Source organism: Eubalaena glacialis, chromosome 8, assembly GCF_028564815.1.
Source record: "Eubalaena glacialis isolate mEubGla1 chromosome 8, mEubGla1.1.hap2.+ XY, whole genome shotgun sequence".
NCBI classification, from domain to species: Eukaryota; Metazoa; Chordata; class Mammalia; order Artiodactyla; family Balaenidae; genus Eubalaena; species Eubalaena glacialis.
Window position 1 is genome coordinate 106,358,000 of NC_083723.1, and position 16,380 is coordinate 106,374,379.

At 37.6% G+C, this 16,380-nt stretch overlaps 1 protein-coding gene across 2 annotated transcripts in view; it reads right to left on the reverse strand.

The window, feature by feature from the left end:
• Positions 1–16,362, reverse strand: part of TMEM209 (transmembrane protein 209) — a 31,049-nt gene extending 14,687 nt beyond the window's left edge. For both annotated transcript variants that reach the window (XR_009701779.1, XM_061198052.1), the window contains exons 1-7: positions 16,273–16,362; positions 15,196–15,332; positions 14,994–15,052; positions 14,005–14,136; positions 13,298–13,539; positions 6,801–7,002; positions 580–755 (exon numbers count right to left, since the gene is read on the reverse strand). Coding sequence is in view for 1 of the 2 variants with exons in the window: in XM_061198052.1 (XP_061054035.1) it covers positions 580–755; positions 6,801–7,002; positions 13,298–13,539; positions 14,005–14,136; positions 14,994–15,052; positions 15,196–15,332 (948 nt within the window). In the remaining variant the exon portion in view is untranslated. The remainder of the gene's footprint in view (positions 1–579; positions 756–6,800; positions 7,003–13,297; positions 13,540–14,004; positions 14,137–14,993; positions 15,053–15,195; positions 15,333–16,272) is intronic.
• Positions 16,363–16,380: the final 18 nt, after the last annotated feature.

Sequence of the window (16,380 nt, forward strand, 5' to 3'; positions counted from 1 at the left end):
AACAATCAAATAAAATGCCAGTTATCAATCATTCCTTCCCCCACCCTCAGAAATATTTGGAATACTTTGGAAAAAACTTCATGAACATCAATACTGATCTAATTAATATGCAGTAGTTGCTATTCATGCACACATATATATTTAAAATTCCTTACATTGATATGTTTAAAGAACATTCTTCTTGCTTTTAAGAACAAAATTCAAATCCTTTATTTGCTTTTAAGCTGATGAAGTTACAGAATATCAAATGTTCTAATCTAAATGTATTTCAAGAGCAAGAGTCTTGTATATGTTAAGTACAAGTAGATACTTGAGATACCTTTTTAATATAAATGAGTGCAGAAAAATGTTTTAGGCAGGAAAGTAATGTTAACTATGTGTCATAAAGAGTAAAACGTACAATATAATTCAGTTTTGGGTACACAAACTTAAGGAGTCTTTCTACCGTTTAATGTGTGCCAGATTTATGTTTCTAGCCAGTAGAAGTGGAGGTTACAGAAAAAAAAGTTCCAGAAGAAGAGACGACTTTCTAACAATCTGTAAATCATAAATATCAAGTCATTTTTATTTTCCATTTACCTCCTCTGCAGCTTGTTTAGAACTGAGATCAGCTTCATCTTTGTTAGCACATGGGGCCTGAGACCTACAGGCAAGCTGATACTGAAACTTCTTTAAAGTTTGTGCATAATCCCCCACAGAACGACTGTAGTTCCAGAAAGTAGGACTGGTGGAAGGTGAAGTAGAATCTGGGCTTCCTACAATGATTAATTAAAAGAGTATCAGTGTGTTGTAGTAATTTTGATATCTGGAGTTGGTATATGAACTCTGGGTATCCAGGAACCTAGGCAATGGCAATCAAAGACAAAGCCTCCTCTCCTCCCTGCTCCCAACGTTTTCTCTTCTTCAGAGAAATGGACTGCTGGTGCTAAAAATTAAAAAGAACATTTTCTGAGCAGTATCACTTTAAGAGCCATAAGCTCTCTAAGTGGCTGAAAGTGTCTGTTTATTTTTGTTGTAAAATTAAGCTTGTTTCATTCTCTAAGACTTTCAAAGGATTCAGAGAGAAACAAAGACAAATTTCTTCAGGAAATAAATAGGCTAAGGAGTTCTTGCTTGAATTTTTGGAAGCTCTTTCTGAATGGGATAATTACAGCCTCTTATTAATAAACTAGCCTTTTGGCTAGCAGCTAAACTCACTTTTCCCTGCACTACACTGTGTTCTATTTATAGTCTGTAGTAATTCCTGCCTTGTATTAAGAGACCATCTGCTGATTACACTTCTAAATTTATAAATTTACTTTTAGGAAATGTAAATAGTCACATTTAGGGACTTAATACTACAGAGGAATCTACCACAGTACTTATCACACTTTAAGGTCTGTTTCTTTTTCCAAATAAAATTTGAGCTCTTTCAGGGCAGGGAGTTATTTTTTTCCCGAGCATCTAGCACAGTACCTGAATAAACAGCTAATCTTCAATGACAACTATATGATACTTATGAAGAGTTTATTTTTACAGCGTTTACCTGATATCAAAAATATCAATTAATATTTCATACCCTCACACAAAAGTCACAAATACAAACTAGTTTTTTTTTTTTAATCTTAGCAGAACTTTTAAAAGGAATGACTGTAAAATAATAAAACTGGTTTTCTAGTGATGTTTACAGGCACAAAAGACGAGAAATCATGAAAGGGATATGTGGCAGCATTTCAAGTCACAGCATAAAAACCTTGAAGGTTAGCCAGTCTTGTGCTAGTAGCACTGGTGAAAGTACGTTTCATGCTGGCATGAAAATAAATAATTACATATAATAAAGAAATACCACACTTGGGGTAAAAAAATTTCAAGTAGGACTTCTGGTAACACTGACTTAGAGGAATGAATTAATGTCAAGAAAAGAAGTTTTAAACAAGCACAAATGATTTAATAAATAGGGAATAAAAAAGGAAGGTAAGAGACATGGTCATGATAGAGCACAAAGTTTATCCTATTTTGATTAATTATTTTGACTATTAACTTTGAAAATGATAATCCAGCTTTCTGAGAGAAAACCTGAACTTAAGAAAAATTTCAATAAAGAGTGGCTTTAGATGACAAAAGAAGTTTTACACAGATGACAGAAATATGTTTTTATATCTGTTGTACATTAGCCAAAGTACAAGGAAAATATATATAGCAAGTGACACAATAGGGCCTCTCTGTAATGACCACCACCACCAAAATAGCACAAAACCTGTAGCTGGAGAACCATCAAGACCAAAGAATCAAAGCACACAGAGATTTGGAATTCTGGCAACATAACAAATCAGGTAACCTGAAACATCTCCAGATATATATATGCTTATCAAATAAAATATATAATTTAAATGAATAATGGAGCTTGCAAAAATGTAAGAGGAAAAGTCAGTGGCTAAAAATGAAGAGGCAATTGAAAATCAGAGTGGCCAGCAGCCTGTGTGTGAGCTGATGCCGTGGCTGCTCTGGAGAATTCTGTAGGCTTTGGGAAACCTATCAGCTTGGATTTCAGTGCCTGGGAACTGGAAATGCGGATACAGGTCCAGGAGAGGTAGAGAGCTGGATTGAGACCTTCTTCCTGTCTCTATTCCCTGCACCCCGCATAGAGCCAGGAACCTCAAAGGGCCACATTCTGTGGATAAGGAAAAAACATCTGTCCATCGACACCAGGAGATAACAAGGAAGCTTGTCTCTCTTAGGTTGTTTAAAAAGAAACCCCCAGAGATTTAAAAATTACAGATCTATCTTCACATGGGTTTACAGTGCCCGTTTACACTCCCTGTGAGGTCCAGGAACCGCCAAGCCCCAAAATTACTTAAGTTAGTTCAAGGTCAATGATGTTCCTTAGGCACCCGGTAGAGGCAAATACAAAACTGCTAGCAGGAAACAAGGCTTCCATCCAGCCTGCCCAGGACAGAAAAAGCACAGATAAAACTCTGCTGAAGATGAGCTTACCAAAAACAAACAAAAATTACATAAATCACAGGGAAACATGTCTCCAAGCAAATGAGTCAACAAGAAAAAAATGTTAGCATGTAATCTCCAAGAACTTTAGATAACTGAACTACTGGACGGAGACTTTTAAAAAGCATGTTTAAAGTGATTGAGATAGGAAAAAGAATTGAAAACATAAGAACAAAACAAGATACTCTAAATCAGGCATATCTGAAAGAGAACCAAATGAAACTTTGAAAACTGAAAAAAAAAAAAAAAAAAAGACAAAGCGCTCAATGAGTTAGTTAAACAGCAGTTCAGACACTGCTGAAGAAAGAACCATCAGTCCAAACTGGCTAAAACAAACAAACTGTGGGGTGAGGAGTAAAACAGAAAGCTCTTCTTTATAGAATGCCAAACCACTAAATGTAGAAGAAATGAAAGTATTAGAAGTCTCCATTTTGCAACCACTACTGTATTAGCTCACTCGGGACAGGATCATCAATGGATGCTAAAACCACTGGATGAAAGCCTGCTGGGGGAACAGGATAGTCACAAGTCTCAGAAGCATCACACTATAGATTGTTTATTAATTACGGAAGGGAAAAACTCTTACAAAGAAATCAGGCCATCACTATGACCAAGTGATCCAATTTAACTTTACCAATAAAGGGACAAAATGATATCATGTGTCCCCTGATATGATACACTGAAGGGAACACACCACCACCTAAGTTGTATTCTTGCCAAAAATATATTTAAACTGAATCTAATAATGAGAAAATGATCACACAAATAGAAATTTGCAAAATTTGCCTTATATCTTCAAAATGTAAATGTCATAAAAGACAAAAAAGAAAACAAAAACTCACAAATGTTCTAGATTAAAGAAGACAAAAGAAGCCTGACAATTAAATGCAATACATGATCCTTGACAGGATCCACCATCAGTAACAGAAAAAATAGCTACAAAGGTCATTATTGGGTCAACTGGAGGAAATGTAAGTATGAAGAATAGTAGTAACTTAAATATGAGAATCATACTGTAGTTAGAAAGGAAAATGTCCTTGCTCTTAGGAGATGCATGTGAAATACTTAGTGATGAAGTGGCCATTCAGCAAAAGAGTGTGTGTGTGAGAGAGGATATGTGAGTGCCCGGTTTCTCGCTGCTGGAGAAAGGAGCTATAAATATGTAAAGGGAGGAGGCCAGAACAAACCCTGTATAGTTGGACTGGGATTGGAGGTGTCATAGGAACTCATGGTTTTTAATATATATAGATGGATAGACGGAGAAATATACAAATGGATGGGGGTGTGTGTGTGTGTGTGTGTGTGTTTCCACATATATTTCCTAGCTGTCTGCTCAGTGGACCTAGATTAACCATGGCATATCCAGTGCCCAGACATTACTTTCTAAATATCTTTCTCCACTCAGCAATCATGGCCATGATTGCATGAGAAACAGACTAACTCCAGAGTTAGTTACTAGGGAAAGTATAAGAGGAGCCTGGATTATCTTGAGGGAGGCAGGGGGTGGCATGGGGTGGGGACAGTGTTCAAAGAATAACACCGTCATGTCAAAAGAACACAGACTAGTGAAATCTGAGACATCTAACCATCAAAATAAATGACCTAATTGGAGAGAAGAAAACGCTCTATCTTACAGTAGAATGCCAACAAATAAATGTAAAAGGTGGTTGCACAACGAAGTGAATGTACTTAATACCACTAAATGATACACTTAAAAATGTTTAAAATGGTAAATCTTATGTATATTTTACCACCCACACAGAAGAAGTTTAAAAAACATAAAAGGGATAAATAATGAAGGAATGATGGAATTAGAAAGGCACTATGACAACCAACATAGTAATAATTAAATTTGCAAAGATTATTAAAAGGGTGTTAAAACTATTAAGTGAAAATTTGATGAGGAACAGAATATTTATAGTCTCAAAGTAGTTCCCAACAAAATAACTATTAATTATTTACAAATACTTAAATAAAAATACTTAATTACCTAAAACCTATGGGCACAGAAGGGTTAAAAGTATACAGACAGATATAGATATACAAGGCAAATACTAACCAAAAAAAAACTAGTATAGCTGTGTTAATGTCAGACAAAATAGACTTGAAGGCAAAAAGCCTAAGAGATAAAGATAAAAGGAGTAATTGACTAGAAGGATATTCTGAATTTACACGCACTTATAATAACAATCTCATGTATATTTAGCAAATCTGACAGAGTTATGAGGAGACATTTAATGGGAAACAATCAGTGGGAGCATTTAACACACTTTCTTAGTAACCAATAAATCAAGCAGATAAAAATTAATAAGACTCCCCTGGTGGCGCAGTGGTTAAGAATCCGCCTGCCAATGCAGGGGACACGGGTTCAACCCCTGGTCTGGGAAGATCCCACATGCCGCGGAGCAACTAAGCCCGTGCGCCACAACTACTGAGCCTGCGCGCCACAACTACTGAGCCCACGTGCCTAGAGCCTGTGCTCCGCAACAAGAGAAGCCACCGCAATGAGAATCCCGCACACCGCAACGAAGAATAGCCCCCACTCACCGCAACTAGAGAAAGCCCGCACACAGCAACGAAGACCCAACACAGCCATAAATAAATAAATTAAAAAAATAACACCATCATGAAGCTTGACTCAATGAGCAAACATGAAGCCCAATATTTAGAGACTGTGCATTCTTTTCAATATACCAAGAACCACTCATAAAAAGTGGTTGTAAATAGCAGGCCTAAATACAAGTCTCAAAAAAATAAAAAAATTAATAGGGTACAGATCAAAATCTCTAGCCAGAGTACAATTAACTTAGGAAAAACAGATAACAAAGCCTTTCATTTCACATATTTGGAAATTAAAATCAACACCAATCACCAATAATACTTCCAAACAATATTTCTAAATAACTCCTATATGTCAATGAAGAAATAAAAATGGAAGTCAGAAAATACCTGGATATGACAAAAATATGTAGAGGGTACATAGGGTTCTTTGTATTCCACTCTATAATTTTCGGTATCCTTGAAATATTTCAAAATTTAAAAAGAAGAAAAAGCATGTATCAACAAATAACAATATTGATTTGTTTCTTTGACATTGTGGCACTTTCAGGCAAAATTAAATTAAAAATCAATAGAGAGACTTCAAGTGACACAAAGAGCCATGGTCCAATAACTGGCTTCCTCACTGTGGCCATGCTTTAGCACCTAATGTGCTTTCTGTGAAAGTTCCTGAGGGGGAAAAATCATTACTAGGCTCAATAGCCTAACTTGGTTTCAATAATAGACTTTGTAATAATCAAATCCACCCCAAATAGATTAAGATTTGCTAACATTGTTTCCCAAGGCAAACTAGAGACAAGTTAAAAAATGTTCTGAAAACAACAGCACTTCTGGAGTAAATCCATGCTCTCTCCAGCCTCCCTGCCACACCAACCTTCCCAAGGACTACCTGAAAGGAGACAACTATCACTTCACGAAGCTCTGCTGCGGACCGCATCAAAAACAGTTTTATGACCTCAACTTTTAAACAAATTATAACTTACATTATATGAAAAAGCTTTCAATCGTAATGTAGACAAAAGGTTCAAGATTTCTGTTAGCTCAGCTATATTTTACATCTTAAATTTTGGTGAACTTAATTCTTCTAACTGAACAAAATACAAAAACAAAATATATTTCTCTCCTAAGCTACACAAGGTGTATTATTAAAGGACTTAAACATTTATGTATGGGATCAAAGTAACAAAAATAATAGGTTGAAGATAACGTAAAATGACACAAAAATACGTACATTAGATCTAAATAAAATATATATGTACCCAGCTTAACTCTATGCTGTTTCTCTTCTTCACTTCTAAGAAAAGTATCCAAGGTTCGTAGGTCTGTCATGTAGTCTTCTTTGTCAGTAGGGGAGTTGTAGACGGTGGGTGAAGAACGGTAGCGAGATCTCAATCCACTGTTCTCCACTGGTCCAACAGTGGTAGGGTATGGAGAAGATGGAGAGGGACTATAGCTGGCCAACTATACAAAATAAAAGAAATTTATTTTATTTTTCTTTAACTGAAATTTCTTTCTTTTGGTTTTTGACTTTCAAAAAGTACACACCAATTAGAATGGCCAAAATCCAGAGCACTGACAATACCAAATGCTGGCGAGGATGTAGAGTAACAGGAACTTGGATTCATTGCTGGTGAGAATGCAAAACAGTCACTTTGGAAGACAGTTTGGCAGTTTCTTACAAAACTAAACATACAATTACCATAACAAACATCCTCCTCCTTGGCATTTACCCCCAAAAGCTGAAAATTTATGAAAATTTATGTCCATACAAAGACCTGCACACAGACGTTTATAAGAAACTTTATTCTTAACTGTCAAAACTTGGAAGCAACCAAGATGCCCTTCAGTAGGTCAATGGATAAACTGTGGTACATCCAGATGATGGAATATTATTCAGCACTAAAGGAAATGAGCTAGCAAGCCATGAAAAGACGTGGAGGAAACTTAAATGCATATTACTAAGTGAAAGAAGCCAATCTGAAAAGGCTACATATTGTATGATTGTGGAAAAGGCTGGGGTAGGGGGAGGATGTATAAGCGGAGCACAAAGGATTTTTAGGGCAATGAAATTACTCTGTATGAAACCATAATGGTGGATACATGTCATATGTTTGTCCAGACACATAGACTGTACACCACCAAGAGTGAATGCTAATGTAAACTATGGACTCTGGGTGATAATGCTGTGTTAGTGCAGGCTCTTCTATTCGTACCACTCTGCAGCAAGATGTTGATAGCGGGGGAGGCTGTGCCTGTGCGGGGGGCAGGGGTACACAGAAAATCTCTTTTCTATTCCTCTCAATTCTGCTGTGAACCTGAAACTGTTCTAAAAATAGTCTATTTTCCGAAAAAGTAATATATGTATATTTTAAAAAATGAAACGCATGCAGAAAATAAGCCATACTTGTAACTCTACCACCTAGAGATACTACAAACCTTTTTCACATTTCATGTATTTTCAACTCTTTAAATGTACATATATGTTAATATATTTTTGTTTTCATATAATTGAGGTAATACCCTTTAGCATTATATTGTTTTTTTAAAGTTAACAAGAATTTTTCTATAAAAATCCTTTGTAAATATTCTTACTAGCTATATAATACTTCATAATACAAATCTATCATAATTTATTTTTACATTCTTATATTCTAGACATTTGGATTGTCTAAAATTTTTGGTTACTGTAAATAATGTTATGATTAGCATCTTTGTGCATAAATCTTTGCTTAATTTCTGATGACTTCCTTTAGGAGATCCCTAGAACTGAAATGACTTGATCAAAGCATATGAACATTTTTTTTTAAATTTATTTTATTTTATTTCTTAACAGGCAGTAAGTCTTTTTTTTTTTTTAATTTATTTATTTATGGCTGTGCTGGGTCTTCGTCTCTGTGCGAGGGCTCTCTCTAGTTGCGGCAAGCGGGGGCCACTCCTCATTGCGGTGCGCGGGCCTCTCACTATCGCGGCCTCTCTTGTTGTGGAGCACAGGCTCCAGATGCGCAGTCTCAGTAGCTGTGGCTCACGGGCCCAGCTGCTCCACGGCATGTGGGATCTTCCCAGACCAGGGCTCGAACCCGTGTCCCCTGCACTGGCAGGCAGACTCCCAACCACTGCGCCACCAGGGAAGCCCCATATGAACATTTTAAATACACATTTCCATTCTATTAAATGAAAATGTACTAAGTTATCCTCCTATCAGAAGAGGATAAGAATACCTATTTTGGTATGTGTCCATCAGCATTACTATTTAAAAATATTTATGATATATAGGAATTTTTAAAAAATGTATATTTAATTTGCATTTTCCTTATACTTATTAAGTTAAACACCTTAAAAATACAATTACTTGTCAGTAGTATTACCTATTTTATTAACTACTTACTCCAGTACATTGACAATTTTTTTCTACTGGGGTTTCATGATCAACTTATATTAGTTTGTAATAAATTAAGGATTAACAAATTTTGTAATATTTAATGCTGTTTACAAATAAAAATGTTAATCCTCTTCCACACTGATTTTTCTTTTATTTCAATTAACATGTTAAATCCTTATATATATTATGACTGGGTCTGGGCTACTGTTTCATTAACTGGTTTTATCTTGCTCAAGGGGCGTAATATTTTATGCTTCATTTACATTATCTTATTTCATTCTCTCAATAAGTGGTAAATATTATTACTGTATTAATTTTAGGTATAAGAGGTTAGGTAACTTGTTCAAGATCATACCAGGACACCATTCCAGTTTTCTGACTCTATTCTGTTCCAAGGCAGTAATTTCCACCATTCTGTCTTCCAGGTCACTTATCCATTCTTCTGCCTCAGTTATTCTATTATTCCTTCTAGTGTATTTTTCATTTCAGTTATTGTATTGTTCATCTCTGTTTGTTCTTTAGTTCTTCTAGGTCTTTGTTAAACATTTCTTGCATCTTCTCAATCTTTGCCTCCATTCTTTTTCCGAGATCCTGGATCATCTTCACTATCATTATTCTGATTCTTTTTCTGGAGGGTTGCCTGTTTCCACTTCATTTAGTTGTTTTTCTGGGGTTTTATCTGGGACATAATCCTCTGCTTTTTCATTTTGTCTAACTTTCTGTGATTGTGGTTTTCGTTCTGCAGGCTGCAAGATTGTAGCTCTTGCTTCTGCTGTCTGCCCTCTGGTGGATGAGGCTATCTAAGAGGGACTGGGTCTTGCTCTGGTGGGCAGGGCCATGCTCAGTAAAACTTGTCTGCTGATGGGTGGGGCTGTGTTCCCTCCCTGTTAGTTGTTTGGCCTGAGGCGACCCAGCACTGGAGCCTACAGGATATATGGTGGGGCAGCCTCCAGGAGGGCTCACGCCAATGAGTACTTCCCAGAACTGCTGCTGCCAGTGCCCTTGTCCCCACAGTAAGCCTCAGCCACCCCCCACCTCTGCAGGAGACCCTCCAACACTAGTGGGTAGGTTGGTTCAGTCTCCTATGGGGTCACTGCTCCTTCCCCTGGGTCCTGGTGCGCACAAGACTTTGTGTGTGCCCTCCAAGAGTGGAGTCTCTGTTTCCCCCAGTCCTGTGGAAGTCCTGCAACCAAATCCTGCTGGCCTTCAAAGTCAGATTCTCTGGGGATTCCTACTCACATTGCCAGACCCCCTGACATGGGGCTCAGAACTTTCACTCCAGTAGGAGAAGTTCTGTGGTATAATTGTTCTCCAGTTTGTGGGATGCTCACCTGGTGGGTATGGGATTTGATTTTATCGTGATTGTGCCCCTCCTACTGTCTCAGTGCAGCTTCTCCTTTGTCTTTGGTTGTGGGGTATCTTTTGGTGGGTTCCAGCGTCTTCTGGTCGATGATTGTTCAGCAGTTAGTTGTGATTTCAGCGCTCTCACAAGAAGAGATGAGCACATGTCTTTCTACTCTGCCATCTTGAACCTATCTCCTCCAGTTTTCTAACTCTGGAGCTTACACTTCTAACATGTTTTATTGGATCAGAATGATCTGTTCATACAATAGCAAAATGCTGACAACTGTTGAAGATGGGTAATAGATACGCAGGAGTTCACTATACTGGTCCCTTCATTTTTGTGTATGTTTGAAAATTTCCATAATCAAAAGTTTAAAAAGTAATTGTTTCTTGAAAATTTAAAAGAACTCAATGGTAAAACTTCTGGGCCCTAATGTGTTCTGTGGATGTATTTGATTAATAGTTTTTAAATTTTCTTCCTTGATTTATTTAGGTTTTCTACTACTCTGTCAATTTTAGCATTTTTTTTTTTAACATCTTTATTGGAGTATAATAGCTTTACAATGGTGTGTTAGTTTCTGCTTTATAACAAAGTGAATCAGTTATACATATACATATGTCCCCATATCTCTTCCCTCTTGCATCTCCCTCCCTCCCACCCTCCCTATCCCACCCCTCTAGGTGGTCACAAAGAACCGAGCTGATCTCCCTGTGCTATGCGGCTGCTTCCCACTAGCTATCTGTTTCACGTTTGGTAGTGTATATATGTCCATGCCACTCTCTCACTTTGTCCCAGCTTCCCCTTCCCCCTCCCCATATCCTCAAGTCCATTCTCTAGTAGGTCTGCATCTTTATTCCCATCTTGCCCCTAGGTTCTTCTGACCATTTTTTTCTTTTTCTTTTTTTTTTTTAGATTCCATATATGTGTTAGCATATGGTATTTGTTTTTCTCTTTCTTACTTCACTCTGTATGACAGTCTCTAGGTCCATCCACCTCACTACAAATAACTCAGTTTCGTTCCTTTTTATGGCTGAGTAATATTCCATTGTATATATGTGCCACATCTTCTTTATCCATTCATCTGTTGATGGACACTTAGGTTGCTTCCATGTCCTGGCTATTGTAAATAGAGCTGCAATGAACATTTTGGTACATGACTCTTTTTGAATTATGGTTTTCTCAGGGTATATGCCCAGTAGTGGGATTGCTGGGTTGTATGGTAGTTCTATTTTTAGTTTTTTAAGGAACCTCCATACTGTTCTCCATAGTGGCTGTATCAATTTTAACACTTTTTTTCCCCAGAAAAATAATTATTCATTTCATTAATTTTTCAAAAGTATTACTTTGGTTCAACAGACACATATAGCATCTATATTCCATACACTGTGCTAAGGAAACAAAGATGAATAGAAACACATAATCAGGGCTTCCCTGGTGGCGCAGTGGTTGAGAATCTGCCTGCCAATGCAGGGGACACGGGTTCGAGCCCTGGTCTGGGAAGATCCCACATGCCGCGGAGCAACTGGGCCCATGAGCCACAATTACTGAGCCTGCGTGTCTGGAGCCTGTGCCCCGCAACAAGAGAGGCCGCGATAGTGAGAGGCCCGCGCACCGCGATGAAGAGTGGCCCCCGCTTGCCACAACTAGAGAAAGCCCTCGCACAGAAACGAAGATCCAACACAGCCAAAAATAAATAAATTAAAAAATAAAAAAAGAAAAGAAAAAAAAAAAACACATAATCTTGTGCTCAAGGTTATAATATAGTAGAAAACAAGATAATTAAGCAATGTTATGAGCTTTATGTACAGAGCTAATTAGTAGATACTAATAATAGTTTTTAAGAAATAAAAATAACTTAAATATTCAAGAGTAAACTAGGGTATATCCACTAGATGAGTATTAAGTAGCCATTAAACAGAAATTATGTTTGGGTGGTAGGACGATGAGTGATTTTTTCTACTAATTTCCTAACTTTCTGTAATGATCATATGGTACTTTTCCCATGAAAACAAAGTAAAACATATTTTAAAAAGTCATATTTACCTATGGGTTATGAATTACCCTCATAATATTTAACTTATACAAAATTTTCTAAATTCCATTACTTGCCAAAATTATTATTAGGTAACCAGTAGTATGGAATTTCATTACAAAGAAATATTATGTAAAAGCGTAAGGGCAGACAGTCTGTTGATTTCATTTCCAGACATCTCTCATAACTATAGAGATATTAGTCTAACTAGTAACAGTATCTGAATATGTGACCATCCCAGGAATTCCCTGGCGGTCCAGTGGTTAGGACTCCGTGCTTCCACTGCAGGGAACACGGGTTCAATCCCTGGTCAGGGAAGTAAGATCCTGCAAGCCACGTGGTGTGGCCAAACAAAAGTACTTGAAAATGTGACCATCCCTCTTTTAATGCTTCTTTTATAGCCTTATGCATCAGGCAGGAGTCACAATTTCAAATTTGTCAATTTTGTTTCTATCAAGCCTAAAAATTAAAACAAAAGTCCACTCTACCGTGGGAGATGGAATGAAGGTTTCTCATCATCCTATGGAGAGTATTCATACTCAAGAGTCAAGTTACACGACAATCCCAGTTTCTAGCTTAGAAGATACTCCAATATGATGAAAAGCATTAATATTCTATAAGGATATACAAAAGTTTCACACAAAGAAGCAAAGAAAGAGGGAAAACATGAGTAAAGGAAACTAAAGTAAACAATCATCATAATTTCAACTTTTAAAGACAGCAGAAAGATCCCAGATGGTGAACCTCAGTTCGTTATCTTTTCAAAAGCTAAATCTTTTCTTTTGTTTTAAGATGCGATATAAAGAACTTCTAACTGGTGTCAGGAAATCTGGCTTCTATTCTTAGCTCTTAAATGGGCAATTTGGGCAAGTCAATTACCCACTGGTCCTGGGTTTCTTTATTGATAAAACAAGGAGTTTCGACTCACTAGATGATTTTCAATTCAAACCTCCCAATTCTAAAATAGTAATGTGATTGGCCAAGAGAAAAGAGTCATTACCTTGTTATAACCACTGATGGGGGAGTAGGTCACTCCAGGGCTATAAGAACCACTGCCACCTGATGACAGACCTTGTAGCTGAGGGCTGTATCCAGTTATACAGCTGGTGGTGAACTTGGGGCTGGTACTGGGTGAGCGAGATGGGCTATAACTTAATACACTCTGACCCTGAATTGAAGGAGAAGGTGGAGAGGGAGGGATTTGGGGTGCTGCCAGATCACGTGGAGGAGTAGTCTGTACAACTAGAAGGAACAAACAAATAATTGTGTGTAAGTATAAATAAAATTTCTATGAAAACAGATTTAATGAACTGAATCTTTTCCTTCAGGAAAAGGGCAAGTAATAGAGTGAGCTGGTTGTTAAGTTACATAAAGTATTACTACCAAAGGACACAAATGGTTGTTTACCATTTCCATAGAGTTCAAAATAAGAAATTGGCTTTAATGTAGCAAAAGTTAGTCATTTAATTTTAACAGTAATTAAACAATGGAACAAACTTCCATGAGGCGGTGAATGTTACTCAATTTATATAAATCGGAATGATAATCATTGATCTTAAGACCATTTACTGTAGAACTGTTTAATATAGTTGAACCAGATGGCCTTAGAAGTCCCTTCTAGCTGAGTCTATGAGAAGAGAAAATTAAATTGAGAAAGATTTATTGCCAACCTTTCACCCACGTTTGCAAAAGATATGAAACACTTACCAGCTGTTTTTAACCCTAAAAGTGTTTGCTGTCCAGGGCTAACAACCAGACTTGTTGGTGCCACAGTGTACTTGAAATATCTCCAAAAATCAAATAAAGCATTTAGGCTGAAGAGAGATGCAAGGGCAAGCTCTGGAAGAGAACAATTTATTTATTTTTTAAAAGGGGGGGGTGGAACATTTAAAGGGGGGGAAACAAAACCATGCATACTTTAGCAAATTAACAACAACAAAATTGAAAACTGTCTTCTTATTCCTCGTAAGAGTTACCACTTCACTTAATGAATGTCTATTATGTGTAGGGCATTTACCAGTGAGTTGCAAAATATTATCACTAATCCTTACAACCTTTTACAGTAAACATTTTCACCTTCATTTTAAAGATCAACCACCAGTTGTAAAGAAGTCAAGTGACTTTTGCAGTAGCTCACAGCTAGTTATTGAAGCCATGATTCTAACTCAGGTATGCAGATTCCAAAACTCTTGCTCTTCCACTTGCCACACCACTTCCCTATCGCAGACTTTAGCTTAATGTATGTATTAGACTTTGGAATTTACTTCAATGGCCATAAGGACCCTTTATACCCAAGGACTACTGAAGAGCAGACAGAGAGGAAGGATGAGGAAACTGAGGAAGCCATCAATGCAGCAGAAATCGGGTTGATCTTGAAAGGTGAAAAGGTAGAGAAGTAGGGAAGGCAATTCAGGGAGACAAATACAAACACAAATCTCACCAGCTCCAAACTTTATTTTTCTTCACAGAACTCATGATTATCTGGAATCGTATTATTAATTTGATTGTCTCTTCTACTAGAATATTCCTTCCATGAGGGCAGGGACCTTGTTCCCCTCCTGGTGTATTCCCAGTTTTGGGAACATAGCAGGCACTCAAATATTTGTCAAATAAAGGAATGAATATTAAGCTGAATTAAACTTGAACGCAGTTTTTCACTGGGAGTAACTACACTGCAGTGAAAATTAATTACTTACCTATATACCAGAGGGGCCAGTGTGTCACATTATAATATGAACTAATCAATTTTCCAGTCCTGAAAAAATTAAAAAGGCTTTTTAATAGTAACAAAACAAAACAAAACCACACCAAAAATCAAAACAAACACAAAACCTGTGGAACCAACCATTGGCCTCTTAAATTTTCACTTTTTTCCCCCTTTTTGGCTAATTAACTTACATTTCAGTATATATCATTCCAGCCATAGATACATTTAGGAGTCCCCAGGCTAAAACCACTTTCCTAGCTTCTGTTTCTTTTCTCATCTTGATGGTTCTGTCAATAAGGGAAGCACTAGGGTTTGGCTCCCCTTGCATCTGTTCAAAATCAAAAAGCATGAGAATTAATTAAAAGAAACAACTTCTCCATTTAAGAAATCAAACTTGTTATAAGGTAACTAAAAATTGCATCTACTTTTCCTCATCTTCAAATGTCTTTCCTAACTTTTTCTAATTTTAATATTAGTATATGAAAAGGGAACCCTAAATTACAGCTTCATTGGCACCACATTGTAATCAACAGAGAACTGGCTGTTTCCTTCAGAGAATAATTTAACACTTCCAATAAAGAAAAATATCTTATTTTGTAATTTAAGGGTTAGTGGTTATGTTTGCAATTACGCCCTGTTGTGTTTTTGGACTATGTCACAAGGACTAGGCCAAGGGCTATAAGAAATTCAAAATACCAAGTTCTGGGAGAAAGTATTCCAAATAAGATATGTCATTACTCTCCTCCCACATGCTCGTGCATAAGTCATTAACTGCCTATGATCTTTAACAACTCTGCACACGACCGACACGCCAAAGATCTCTGATTCGTGTTGCTGATAAAATATAAGGATTTAATTTTAGAAGGGCGAGTACTCATGGTGTGAAGGGGATACGGGTGAGTTGGGGAGAGTGAGCAGTTTTGGTCCACATTAGGATTTATTAGTTCCTCTGTTTTCCTAGGCCTCATCTCTTGCAGACAAGTGTTAAGACTTGCTCCAGATATATGGAGTCGTAGCCCACAGAGTAAGAGCAGTACCCTTCCCGCCACCCTGCCCCCGAGTCAACACTACACAGTGCGGAGAGCTTCCCTCCCTGGCTCTCGCAGGACAAACTTTATGGCTTCTTTCCTCCCTTCCACCACGGGTAGTGGGAGGTCTGGCCACACTCCCCTTCGGCTGAACTCTCGCCAGCTCCGCAGGCGCGTAACTCCCACGGCCCGAGTGGACTCAAGAGTCCAGACACCACAAAGACGACCCCGAAAACGCACCGTGTTCTTCGCCCGGAAGCGGCTGGCTCACGCCACTCTCCACTGCACATGCGCGAAGCCAAGCGCTAAGGCGAAAGCGACCGGCTTGTGGGGCTACAGTTACAGGAA